A 14,077-nucleotide genomic window follows, 5' to 3' on the forward strand; every position below is an offset into this window, starting at 1 on the left:
GGAAAGAAGCTACTCTAAGGCGCCCATGGATGGATTTGTCCTTTGTGCTTCTAACAGTGTCAGGGCTCTGGGTTGTGGTGCAGCACCAAGTCTGGGTTGGCCAGGAGAGGGCTGTTCTTCTCCAGCATCAAGGCAGATTGCATTTGTCCTGTCTGTATGCAAACACCGAGATGATGGCCCTGAGAAGTCCTAAGGGTGTAGATGAATCCCTGCGTGCCATGTGGATAAGCCAGGAGATATTTTTTTTATTGTGGACTTTCTTTTTCATCCTACACAGTTCTTTTTTGCTTTCCAGAATCTCCTATTTCTTTGGCTTAGAGTTGCCAAAGGTGACAAAGACCACTCCTGGCTCCTGAAAACTGCCATTGGTGTGGAAGTCTTCACCTGGGCTCTTCAGGTACCTCTGAAACATGGGTGAAGCAGATACCTCGTACTGGGGATGAGAGACCACATCGCACGTGGAGGATGTTTGTGTCTCAGATTGCTTGGTGACTGTGGTGGATGAAGTGATGATTTTGTTTCCAAACTGGTCCATTTCCTCATACTGCTCCATGACAGTTCGTGTGGCTCCATAGAGCTTGGACCCATCGGGCCCTGTCTGCAACTCCAAGATGCTTTTCTGCCTCCGTGGACTTTGTGGGCTGGGTACATTCAGGGAGCAGTAGTCTGGAAAGCCTCCTTTCATCCCACAGTGACAGTTGCCTTTGGAGGTGTCCAGAGGGCACTTCTCTTTCTCACTGATCTGATGGTTGGCATTGCCAAGGGTGTGCTGCTTCATTGACCTTAGCCCAACTTTTGTTTGGCTGGGCTCCGATTTCTTCCCAAAGAGGGTCATGTCATGCCCAGCAGACCCTGCTAATGGGTGGTTAAAGGAGCTAAAGCTGTTCTGAGCAAAAACATCCCTCTTTCCTGAAGTATCAAGACAGTCTGGTGAAGGGACCTCCCATGGGGAATGTGCTGTCCTGGGTGATTCTGCCTGTTTCCTGGCAGCAGACTCAATGGAGATGTAGGAAGGTGAGGAGGGAGAGCTGACACGAGATTGAACGAGGTGAGGAACTTCAAGCTCTGCCTTGGTTACCTCGGTCTTTTCTGCCACCTTTGCACCCTTCACAGATGCTACTTCCCCTGTCTCCAGTGTGGTTCCCTCCTGCTTGGCTTTGCTTGAGACAATACTGATTTTACGGATGTTGCTGCTGCTCACAGAGCCTTGGGTGTTCCCCAGAGACTCCTTGAATAGACCTGAGAGCCCAGAAATGTCTGACTCAGACTTGAGACTAGAGGCAGAATAAAGAGCTTTCTTGATGGCCTCCTCGATGTCCAGGAGCCGGGCGAGTGTCTGCTCCTTCAGGTGGATAATCTCAGCACTGGCTCGCTCCAAGTCCCCATAAACCAGCTCCACCGAGGAGACACTGTCAGTGTCCTCCTTTGCCTGTGTCTCAGCCCTGTCCTGCTGCTTGGCCTGATGGGCCTTCTGACGAACAAGCCAGTCAGGGACCTTCTCAAATAAGCTCTTCAGAGCTTTCACGTCCACTTTGCTTGTCTCCTCTTCAAATGCCTTTACCAGAGTCAAGATCTCTTGCAGCTCCTCCTGTCTCCTGAGGTTCTCAACGATCTCCATAGCCTCCTTGACATTGCCTTTCATGATCTCCTCTTTGTGTACTGACAGCCTCTTCCGACGCTCATCTTCTGTTTCTCTCTTGGCTTTTTCTCTCATAACAACTGCTGGCTTCTCCTGACCAGGTGTCTCTGCCTCCTCATCAGGACATTTCAATTGCCCACTATTGCCCTGCTGTTGCTCCTCAAAGGAGTTCATTTGCTGCTGCTGGCAGGACATTGAATGACACATTTGTCTCCGCTCATTCACCTGCTGCATGACTCTCTGACTCTCCCACGATCCATAAGAATTAGATACACATTCCCTTTCCACCTTGGATGAGGCATTTTGTGCAATGTCATGACCTCTCTTTGGAGGAGTGTTGTGGTCCACAGAAGAGGTGCTTGCCTCAGTCTGTTCTGGCACATTAAGTGTCTGTGCTCTACCAAGACAGGTTGGATGTGATACTGAAGAGCGCCCATTCTTATCTTGGCACAGCTCTGTGTGTCTCTGAACCACCTCACCAGGGCATCTCCTTGGAGCTGCTGCTTTCCCGCTCATTGTTCCCTGCTTGACTTCAAAACTAACCACTCCATTTTTCACTGGCTTTGAAGTCTTAGCACTGTCTGATTCCACCTTTCCTTGTTGTCCTTTGCTTGCCTTGTACCTTTCCTCTGCTATTTGAAGAGGGGTTTTGGCAATATTTTTTGACGGTTTTCTATCAGGAGTCATATCCTGAGCTGTGACAGGTTTGTCCACAGATGTCTCCAAAGCACAGCATTTTGCCTGAGCCTCCCCATGGACTGTTTGTTCATGTACTTCCATGCAGCTTAATCCCAGCTCCGTGGGGGAAGACTTTGGCTTGCTAATCTCCCTCAGGCCTGGAGGTTTTGGAGGTACAGGTGGAGGGATGGGTTTGGTTGATCTGCCTGCGCTGTTATTTGCAGAGGCAGAATGGGCCTCATGGAAGAGGTGTTCAGGTTTTGGAGGAGGAACAGGTTTTTTCCTTGGTGGGGCAGTAATTTCTGGTTTTGGAGGAGTCCTGGGCTTCTCTGCAGGACTCTGATCACTGGGTTTGCAGGACAGAGAAGGGAGGGCAGGAAGAGGGGTCTGGAGTGGTGCAGAACATCCTGGGGCTTCATCTTTGTTGGTTGGTAGTGGAAGGGCACCTTCTCTTGTTGCTTTGGTTGAGGGTGGGCAATGCTCTGCTTTCATCACAGCAACTGAGGGAGGAGGAGGAAAGTCATTATCAGCCTGTGACCCTGAAGCCACTACAGCTGTCTGGTTACTAACGACTTGAGTCTCATTTTTCTTTTTACACACGGAATAGGACTGCCCTGCATTTCTGTATATCATAGCAGCTTTAAAGTCTCCTCTGGAGACATTAACGTTAGACTTTTCCAGTGACTGAAGTGTGGCTTTTAAATTACCTCGGACAACATCCTCCTTTTCTACCAGGCGCTGTTCTGTGGCGGCACTTTGCAGTGCTCTGATAGCTGTCTGTACATCCCCTCTGATAACAACATCTCCTTCTTCTGGCACTGATTGCTCTTTGTAAGCAGACTCAACAAAAGGGTTTATATAGGTTTTCACGGGTGTGGCAGTATACAGGCCATCCTTAATGCTAAAATCTCTACTAGGCACAACTTGGCTTTCCTGGCTCAATAGTTGTCCTCCCTGTACTTCCTCTGAAGCACTGACCTTTTTGTGTGATGCTATGCTCTTCTGAGACACGCTCGTGTGGGTCTTGGATGTCTCCTGGACTCTAGAGGTGGTGGTCCTTACAGCAGTGCTGGTGCTCTCCTGCGTGGTGGACACAGAGTCTTGTTGGCGTACGGTTGACTGAAGGGTCACTGTTCCTTGTGTGCTGGCTGCCTGCTGCCTGCAGGCCATGTGGACCTCCTCCCTGTTCCTCTGTAGCTTGCTCTGGACATGGTGTTGAATGTTTCTTGCCTCTGCCGTGGCTAGCCTCAGGCTTTGCATCGCAGCCTGAAGATCGCTCCCAATGGCCTTTTCTTCTGGCTGCCTCTGGCTGGCTTCCTCAGTCACCAAACTCTGCTGTTTCCCAGTTGCTTCTCCCATCACTTGAGTTGGAAATTTGCCTTGCATCATAGCTTTGGGTTCCTCCAAACCGGCAGTGGTGGCTTCTTCTTTCTCTGACTTCTTGCTGACATCTGCAACCCTTTGAATTGACTTTGTAGTTACTTTAAGCCCTCCTGACAGAATTTCTTCCTTTCCCACCACTGTGGGCAGCGGCTTCCCAAGACATTGCACAGCAGTGCCTGTCACACCTGCTGCATGCACAGCCTCTCTCTTTAATGCACCCTCTTTGCCCATGCTTTCACGTGCAAATACCTTTTTTGCTCCCTCCATAGCCCCCGGTTCACCCTCTGCAATTACTTTCTCTACTTGCTCTTTATGTGGTAAGAGATGTATCTTAGCTCCCTGCACAACCTGTGGGGCACTCTCATCTTCCCCCTGCTCTGCTTGGGAAGAGATGAGGGACTGTATCTCCGACTCCTGCTGGAGGTTCTTCAGATAGTCTAGATCTCCTTTCTCAATGCAGCTCGCAAAAAGCTGGACATTTCCCTTCTCATTGTCCTCACGCTTGATGGTTGCTGTTGCTTTCTGCTCCTGAGAAGAAGCCAACAGGTTACCTATTGTCGACTTCACATCCCCCTTGACAACTTTCTGCTGGACAGAATGGAACAGGAGGGAGTAGAGAGTCATCTTCACTGATCCTGACTTTGTCTCTTGCAAGACTATCCCCTTTTTGATGGAAGCGTCTTGACTGAGAAGACCCTGTAAAGCCTTAGCTACATTTCCGCTCAAGTCCTCTTTGCCTTTAACAGCTTCACTCTGGTCCAGTAGCTGCAATGGGCTTACTTTGATCTTGCCCTCTCTGTCCTCCTCCACCAGCACACTTTGGGCTTCCACATCGGTTCTGTGCAGGAGCTGCAGCATGATCCTTTGCAAATGGCCTCCCACAATCTCCTCTTTCAGGATCTCTGGAGCACCTGGGCTGCTGAGCTGGTACTTCACCATCTTCACACTCTCTGTATCATTGGCTTCAATGAGGATCCCATCATGCTGAATAGCCTGGCAAGTGCAGAGCATCTCTAAAGTCTCCTTCATGGTCCTTTCTTTCAGTTCTGTTTCTATGCTACCTTCAGATGCACTAAGTTTATCCAAGGGTGTGCTCTCAAAGAGCCACGTTGTACTTTTCACATCTGCACGAGGGATCGCTTCTTGGGCTCCAGCACTGGCCGTCACCTCTGGGTCCTTAAGGGTGTCCATTGGCTGCGTTTCAAACAACCAGGTGCAGCGTTTTACATCCCCTTTCTGTCTGTCCTCTCTCTGCACTGTACTGATAGATGAGCCTCTCTCTGCATCCCCGTACAGGGAGTCCACAGGCTGGTTTTCAAAAAGCCAAGTGGATGTCCTCACATCACCCCGCTGAACATCACTGACACTGACCATCCTCACGTACTTCTTCTGGCCCACTTGCTGGGACTCAAAGAGCTGCTTGTTGGACTGAACATCTCCCTTCTGCACATCATCTACTGTTCTGGGCACAGACATCTTTCCCCCTGAGAAGGACTCAAGAGGCTCTGTCTCAAACCTCCACCGGGCAGCCTGGACATCTCCTTTCTTGATGTCCTCTTGGGTGACAGCCCTAATCACAAACACCTCTTCTTCCTTCTTGATCTGAGCCAGGGGCTTAGTTTCAAACAACCACCGGGCACCTTTCATATCACCTTTCATGATTTCTTCTTTCCGCACTGAGGTGACCTCATGGTATCCCCCCTCTTTGTCCTGGAGAGCATATAAGGGTTGGCTTTCAAAGAGCATTGTGCAGGACTTGACATCAGCTTTGCTCATGGTGTCTTTCTGGATCTTCTGGAGCTCTGTCTCATCCACTTTGTCATGGATTTGGTCAAGGGAATAGGTCTCAAATACGAACCTTTTGCCTCCGGCATCTCCATCCTTGATACCCTTCTCTGGAGGGATTTCCTGGATGCCCTCAGAGTTGTCCTTCAGGGAGTCCATGGGGTAGTTCTCAAAAAGCCAAGTGAACTTGTGCACGGATCCGGCTTCAATTGTCCCATTGTCCTTCTGGGATGTTGGTTTGGTGGCTGTATCCAAAGGCTTAGCTTCAAAGAACTCCTTCACTCTGGAGACTTCGCCAGACTGTATCTCCACACGACTGGAGTACCGCATGGTTTTCTTTCGATCAGCTTCACCAACAACACCGCTGCCCAGGGGTTCTACCTCAAAGAGGTGTCGGACAGTTTTGACGTCAACTCCCTGCAATTCCTCCTGACTGTATGCCTTACTGACTTGTAAATACTGCTCCTCTTGGCCTTTCAGGGAGTCCAGGGGCTGAGTCTCAAACATCCATGTGTATGACTTCACATCAGCTTGGGGCACAATGCCATCCTCCTGCTTCTTTTCAGCCTTCTCGTACAGGGTGTGGATGGGCTGGGTCTCAAAAAGCCACCTGCAGGTCTTCACATCCCCCCTCTGGGAGATCTCCCGCTTCACCAAGGAATGCTCCTCACCTTGCATGGCTTGGTGATGAATGACATCCATGGGCTGAGTTTCAAAGAGCCACTTGGCTGTTCTGACATCACCAGCCACTACCTCTTGTTTTGTAATACCCCGTATTATATCCACCTTCTTGATGCTTTCATCAAACTGATCCAGGGGCCTGGTTTCAAACATCCATTTGTAGTTTTTGACATCACCACTGATGATTTGCTCTCTGCTTACAGAGGTGACTTCATGGAAATTGCCAAAGCTATCCTTGATGGCATATAGAGGTGTTGTCTCAAACAATATTTGGTTGGCTTTGACGTTGCCAGCTGGAATCTTCTCCTCCTCTTTGGTGACAGGCTCAGCATCAGCCTGCTTAATGCTATCTAAGGGGAGGGTCTCAAACAGGGTCTTGAAAGACTTCACATCACCTTTCACTACCTCTTCCATGCTGGTAGCTGGAATTTCTTCCTCAAAGGTCTTGGAGATGCTGCCAAGGGGACAGGTCTCAAAGACATGTTTTCTTTGCTTCACATCTCCCTTCTCCTCTGCTGAAAGCTCTACTTTCTTTAAACGTCCCACCTCAAAATTGTCTTTCAGGGTTTCCATTGGCTGGGTTTCAAATAGCCAGAGTGTAGATTTCACATCACCCCCAATGACTTGTTCTTTGGCTACAACGCTCTCTGAAGCTTCTCCTTTCAGAGAATCAAGAGTCTGGGTCTCAAATAGCATTCGCTGCTTACTGACATCTGCCCCTGTGACAAAATCTGTTGAAGCTTTGAAATCCTGTTCTTCAACTGTTATTTCTCTGATTGCATCCAATGGCTGAGTTTCAAATATCCACCTTGCTCCACTGACATCTGGCCTTCCAATTTCTTCCAGTGAAATCCCACGGATTATTTGCACTTTGGAAGTGTCCTTGTTGATGGTATCCAGGGGCTGAGTCTCAAACAGCCAGCGAGCTGTTCTGACTGCATTGCTCTGAATTTCTTCTCGGCAGACAGACTTGATTTCATGGATGTTCCCAGTTTTATCTCTGATGGCACAAAGGGGCTCCGTTTGGAAGAGCCTGATAGTCTTCTTAACATCACCTTTTAGCTCCTGGATTTCTGACTTCAACTGTAGGATGCTCTTCTCCTCCACTGAGCAGCAGCGTCCTATTGCATCCAAGGACTGTGCTTCAAAGAGCTGCCTGGCACCTTTCACATCACCTCCCTGGACAGGTTCCTTAAGAACTGCCTCCTGCACTTCAGTTTCATCTGAATAAAGTTTATTTAATGAGTCTAGTGGTTGAGTTTCAAACAGCCATCGGGCAGTATGCACATCTCCTCTGGCAAGGTCCGTTTCTGATATCTTGTCTGATGTTGACAGACTGTCCCCATTGATTGACTGGTTTTCAAACCTCAGGGAAGTACTTTTCACATCCCCACCGGGAATGATCTCTTCTTCTGTCAGCTTCTTTGTGGCTTGGTGGTCCCCAATGGAGTCAAGTGTCCAGTTCTCAAAGATCCAGCGCATTGACTGAACCTCTCCTGGAAGAACTTTGTCCAGGTTCACAGATGCCTGTGCATTGGGATCTTCAGTATTAAGCATTTCTGCCAGGTCTTCCGTCACAGCTTCCTCCAAGTTCTTCCTGAGCTCAGGATGCATGTGTCTGTAGAGCCTCTTTAGCTCATTCACTTGACGCTGCTGATAGAACTTGGAGAAGGCTTGCTTTGGAGGAGGCACAGGGAGCGGGTTGGTATCCTGGCTCCCTGGAGCGATGACCTGGACTGAGCCAAGGGCAGGAGGAGGAGGTAAGTCATCTTCCATTTTCGTGACGGCAACTTTAGATGATTTCTGAGCCTCTGCCATCTTTAGGGAAACAGTTTTAAATGTCAGCATCATCTCTTACCACCCAACCCCGTGGCTGTTAGTAGTGAGAACGGCAAAGGAAAAAGCCAGTCAACAAGGGAAATCCATGCACCCGCTGAGCTCCATACCTTTGGTTCAGTAGCACACAGCACTCCAAAGCATCACACCACTGCACGCGCTCCAGGCTTGGTGTTAGCTCTGGTTCCACAGCAACACGCTCTAAAGCAGAGTGTCTAATCCAGGCATGTGTGGTGGTTAGTCTACAGTCCCCAGGATTCAGTCCAGCTACAGCATAACAGAGAAGCCCGATTTGGGCTATGTCAGCAAGAGAGAGTGACCACAAGAATGACATGAAGAAGGATGTCTTAGAGTAGCCAGCTAAAAGTTAATGTCTCTCTCCTACTCCGAAGTGTCCAGAGCAGTGTAAAGATCTGCAGAGAATCTGGGAACATAGGATATGGGTGCAGGAGAAAGCCAAGGAGCTATTTGTGAAGAGGTCTCAAGAGGAAAATGGGGAGAGGAAATGAAACAAAAGTGTCAAACTGAGCTGATGAGGGCAGCCTATTTTTGGGTAGTGAGCTAGGTCGATGGGCTTTGGTGGCACTATGGGCTGCCCACTGACCAGGAGTGAGGGCTTGGGGAAGGACGTTTGTCTGATTAATGATTTCTTCTGTTGGACTCATTCGCGTACCTCGTGTAATCATTTGCATAAGAATAGATGTACAATTATACAATTAGAGACTTAAATAAAGCTCTTTTGACTTGCAGGCTTTTACAGGCATCAGGCTAAGGTTTACAAACTGCTGGAATTAGCAGGACAAATCCTGTGCTGTGTTAGGAGGAAGAAGCAAGACAGGGATCAGAGGTTTCCATAACACCCATAGCTGGGGGCCAGCAGAAGTTAGACCTATTGAGACTCACTCAGCCTGAGCTCAGCTTGAATTCACAGCAGCTGTTGGTAGAGAAGTGAACAGGGGGTGCAGTCGTGATGGCTTGGACTGTGGTTGTTTAGCCTACCTTTGAGCCTCACTTTCTGCATTTTTTTTTCTCTTTAGCTTGGGCAGCCTGGGCGCCGAGCGCTGAACTGAATACCTGCGACCTGCTCTGGCTTGGCATTTATCCAAGGGGAAGGTAGCCCAGGCCTGTAATCATTATCTAAAAGAGACTGTAATCCTGGTGGCTTTCCTTTCCGTAAACAGATCTGCTGACCCTTGGCATGCCTTTGGAGTTACGTCTGTAGAGTTATGCCTGGAACATTATTAGTTGTTGCTCAAAGCAATGGCGCGCGGTGTTATTTCACTCTGTTACACGCAGATCGTTCCGGCTAAAAATAAGTATTGAACATTAGTAAAAAACCCCGAAACCCAGAATGCCAAAATCAGCATATTTTGCAGCAAGTGTAAAATGCAAATCTTTCACGTGAGCCAAAATACTTTGAATGCACTTTTCAAAATAACGTTTTTTTTGGGGGATCTGTGACAAACTTCTGAACATGGGGAAGGGCGACCGAGCAGCTGATAGCTATATTCAGTATGAAAGCACTCCTTGCTGCCTTGTGGCCTGCTTAAAATCACACCCCACTGCAGTCCACAAATATTTGGTTAGATAACGGCGCTTGTCTTTAACATTTCTTACCTTGTTTTTTTTCTTGCTGTGGGGAGAACGAATGGAGTTGTCCTTCACAGTAGTCTGGAACCAAAGACACAGGCAGAAATGACATCAAACTTCATAGGAAGACACGTCTGTTATCTGTGTGTATATGTATCTACTACAGAGACCTGAAACCCATTATAGGTGAGGTGTTTTTTTGCTCACTGGCAGTTCTGTACAGCTGGGAAAAACAATCTTATTTCAGGTTGATCAGAAATATTTATTTCCAAAAGTCTCAGTCAACACGTGAAACCCCAAACACATTTGTTTAGAGTTGGGGGAAAAACAAAACAGGTACTGATTTCTCCAAAGTTTGATTTAGTCTGTATTTTTGTTAATATTTAAATATTTTTAAAATAAAACTGAACTGCATTTGTAATTGCATTATGGATTGTGAAACTCATTGTTTTGAAATTTCTTTTTTTTTTTCTTTATCTTAGATTTCTAATTTTTTCCAACCAGAACATCCTACTGGAATGAAAATTAGATTTCAATTAGTACAGATTCTGGTGAAAAGACATTTCCGGTGAAGAAATATTTCTCAGCAAGTAGTATGACTCATTGTATATGGCTGAACAGGACACAAGGTTCTGGTGCTTCCCCAGACTGAAGTGAGACCCGTGTGAGCATGGATCATAGGTCAGCCTTTACGGGAATCTCAACCTGCTTTATTGCAGGTAACTGGTTGTAATTTTCCAATTACAGTCTCCACTATTTATTATCAACTTGCTCTGATTCAATCTGGACTCTTCCAGTACAGAGCCCTGATACATACGAGAGAGACTGCATCTCTGGGCAGAGACCCTGCTAAAGGTTAAGAGTGGGAGAGAGTATGAATGAGCCTGCAGGAAAGGTCCAGATGTGAAATCACATCTGACATTACTCCTGGATCACCAGTGGAGTGGGGAAAATGGGAAGAATGTAGCTCAGTGCCTCATAACCCTTATAACCTGAATTATCCTATGATCCAATGGTCAGCCTGGAGTGGGTGATTATAGCCCTGCATCCCAGACCAAAGGCTATAAATGGAGGAAACCAAGGAGGGCGCACTGTGAAGCTATCCCTGAGTATCATATATATGGACATATATATGTGCATGTGTTGAAATGAGTATAGCATGGAGATGTGCATGTTACTGTGTGCTGAATATTTCCTCCATGGATATGAGTATGTAAATATATATGTGCAGATAAAGTGGAAATCTTATGTACGAACAAAATGTTTCTAAGGGCTAGTGGATGTGTGCGTGTTCGGTACGTATGTGCGTGTGTGAATATAATGTGTATATATATGTGTGTGTGCACGTATATGGAGCGTACCCATCATATTGGCACTTAGGGATGTGGTTTAGTGGTGGACTTGGCAGTGTTAGGTTTACGATTGGACTCAATGATCTTAAAGGTCTTTTCCAACCTAAATGATTCTATGGGACACTTACATATCAGCACCTCTGATGACATTTATACAACATTTGCAAATGACAACGGAAAGCTGGTCATTTTTGGAAAGACAAATGCCATGTTTCTGCAGCTTTATGGAACCAGACATGTTTTCTCTCACCCTCTTACAGGCACTTGGACATGGTTCAGATGTCGTTGGGGGAGGACGATGGCGTGCGGTGCTTACCGGCTGTGTGGGGCTGCCGACGCGAGCAGCAGCAGCAGCTGTCTGGGAGAGATAGAGAGCTGACAGCTCCTTCACAGAGGGTGCAGAGGACCTCCCTCGTCCTTGGTGAAGTATGCGGCTAGTGTTGTCTGATACGTCTAAAAATGACCGCGTCCTCTCATCTGAAACAGAGACAGACGTGCGCGGTGAGCTGCATGCCGAAGACGTGAGGGCATGGCCAGCCTGGAGCATGAGCATCACTTATTGAGAGCTCTGCCAGGCACCTCCACTCGCTGAACACTGATTGCCCCGACAGCCCCTGCCCTGGTCCCCCAGGCTGTGACAATTCAGTTGTACCCCTCCCGAAACTTAACATCATGCCCTTTTGGTTCAGGGAGAAAACGTGGACATTTGCACCTTTCTCATGGCTAAAATGGACTTTAAGTCTGGATGAAAGTATGGCATCGGGCAGTGACCTGATGCTATGGTCCCGCAGCTGGGCACAGAGCCTGCACCCATCCCCACATCCCTGGACAAGGCTGTCACTAAACAGAAGCAAGTCGGAGAACATGAAGGAGTTTTGCATATTCAACTTGAACTAATTCCTACTTTTTTTGCTCCATAGCCACATCGCTCTCCCATCGGTGTGCCTCATGAGCAGTTCCACTTATTTATCTTTACCTCTCCCCTGGGAGTCCCCTTCAGGAAACTGAGAGATGGAGAGGCTACGAGACTTGCCCAAGGATATAGCAAGGAGTCTTTGGCAGAGCCAAAGGACTGAACCTTGCTCTTAGTTTAGAGATTTGATATTTTGAGCTGCACCATCTCCCATGGGGCCCTCACTGAGGCCTAGTGTGGCATTGCTGAGATATTCAAGATATTCATCATTCCTCCTACCTTTGTTAGGATGTCTCTCATGGGGACAACTACGGCTGAGGATGTCCTTATCTGGTTCGTGGAGAAGTAGCTACTCTGAGAGGAGATAATCTATTAGCCAGATCTCCCAAGGGGTGCACAGAGGGGCTGGATGTTTGGAACTGTCATGCACTTTTGGGCGATGCTCAGCCCATGCTCCCTCATTCCCACCTGTTGCACTCCCTCCTCCTCGGTCCTTGTCCCCCTAAACAGCAGGGGCTTCCCCTCCCTCTGAGGATGAGAGCTGTGTCCATCCTCAGAGAGAGGTTCATGTTAAAACTAATGGCTCTAAAGTAGATGGGTTCACTTTTTAAAGAAAGAGGCAACTCCAAATGCTGGCTAAGGAATTTCTTTTTGCATTAATTTGCTCGGCATGTGCAGGATGGCCACCTCCAACTCCCGTCACAGATGCATATAGAGCTTCACACCTACATGATGCACCTCAGTCCTCCAGGTTAGTCAGGGTGGTAATTTCTCTGTCACTACTGTAAAAACACGAGAAGGTTCTCCTTTCATCTGCAGACTTGCACTGCTGCATTCGGATTTAGTGCGGTATTTGCAATGCTTTTTGTTTGAACAATGGGCTCTCTCTCCACAAATCCAGCTATTGCACAGGCAGGAAAGGGCTGATGTACTTTTTAATATGTGCACATTAGAAGCACTGCAGCAATTCCAGCATTCTTTGCCCGCAAATCTCAGTCCCCAAATCACGAGATTTTGTAAATAGCAAACTTAATGACTCCTTTCTTTGTTTTCTGGGCTTTGACTTTAGATTCTCGAGTTTTTCTCTAAAATACTGAAGGAGATCTACTCGATTTTCAGTTTAAAGTGACCACAGCTAATGTCACTTTGTATGTCTAATGTCACATGTACGGCTAATGTCATACACTAACAGGATTCCAAGAGTTGATGCTTCCAGTGAAATACCAGCTCCTATGGTGACAAACATGCACCAAAAAAACATCAAGATAAGAGCAGAGGGACTGCAGTGAGCTTGTCAGACACTGGCTGATGTGCTGCTGGAAGGTGCCAAACCCCCATGTTTGCTTTGTCCTTGGTTCCAGCTGCTGCTGCAGATGTGCAGGCATTTTGATGCAGAACTGAGGCTGGAAACATGAGGAAGCAGCTGGATGCAGTACAGATTTGGCTGCCCAGTTCTGCCAGAGGTCACTAGGACACCAAGGGAAGAAACGGAAGGAGATATTTCCTTGATGCTTTTTTTTGCTAAGTCACCATGCAAATATGAGACCTCTCTCCCTGATTTCTGTTGTCTGCAACTTAAAAACTGAGTCAAAATGAATTATCCATCTACAGCCAGTGGAGACAGTGGCACTTCTGGGGCAGATTTGGTGGATCTTAAGATATGGCACAAGGTTGCAAGATAAACCACCCTCTGATTGCATCAGTTTTTCCCCACTCTGCTCAAAACACCCCAGACTTTGACTAGAACTCTGGCTTTTTGAGATGAACAGAACCCTGGAAATGGGGAGGAAAGGGTCAAGGCACTGCTGAGACACCCACTTTTACGGGAGCCGGTGCTGATAGCTGCTAACACAAGACCTCTCTGCCTGCTGCAGTGGGCTTCTCCCTTCATTTGAAGGCTTGAGGCACATATTTGAAGAGGTCCACTACTTAAAAATGGAAAATGAAATAATTGCCAATGAAAGTACTTCAGATTTCATGGTCTTTCCTTGTTGCAGCTGTATCCTGTGAGAAGAGCATTGAAGCATGTGCTGAATGAGCTGCAGAAAGCTTTGAAGAGGGCTTTGAAAAATCACGCCTGGGAATCTCTCTTTTCTCCTACATTGCTGAATTGCCTACTGGAAAGGCAAAAGGAATCCAATCAGTCTGGAAAAGAGAAGGTTTCTTCCCTGCAAGGTAATGAGGTTTGGCTAAGTCTCTCAGTAAGACCAATGGGGAGAG

The 14,077-nt window shown here is 47.5% G+C and overlaps 1 protein-coding gene across 2 annotated transcripts in view; it reads right to left on the reverse strand.

Annotated features, from left to right (window-relative positions):
• Positions 1-301: 301 nt before the first annotated feature.
• XIRP1 (xin actin binding repeat containing 1) overlaps positions 302-14,077 on the reverse strand; it is a 36,091-nt gene continuing 22,315 nt past the window's right edge. For both annotated transcript variants that reach the window (XM_086614939.1, XM_086614938.1), the window contains 3 exons: positions 11,261-11,421; positions 9,620-9,673; positions 302-7,984 (listed from right to left, as the gene is read on the reverse strand). In XM_086614939.1, coding sequence (XP_086471065.1) covers positions 302-7,984; positions 9,620-9,673; positions 11,261-11,421 — 7,898 coding nt within the window. The remainder of the gene's footprint in view (positions 7,985-9,619; positions 9,674-11,260; positions 11,422-14,077) is intronic.

This window comes from Tauraco erythrolophus, chromosome 7 (assembly GCF_009769465.1).
Source record: "Tauraco erythrolophus isolate bTauEry1 chromosome 7, bTauEry1.pri, whole genome shotgun sequence".
Lineage (NCBI taxonomy): Eukaryota > Metazoa > Chordata > Aves > Musophagiformes > Musophagidae > Tauraco > Tauraco erythrolophus.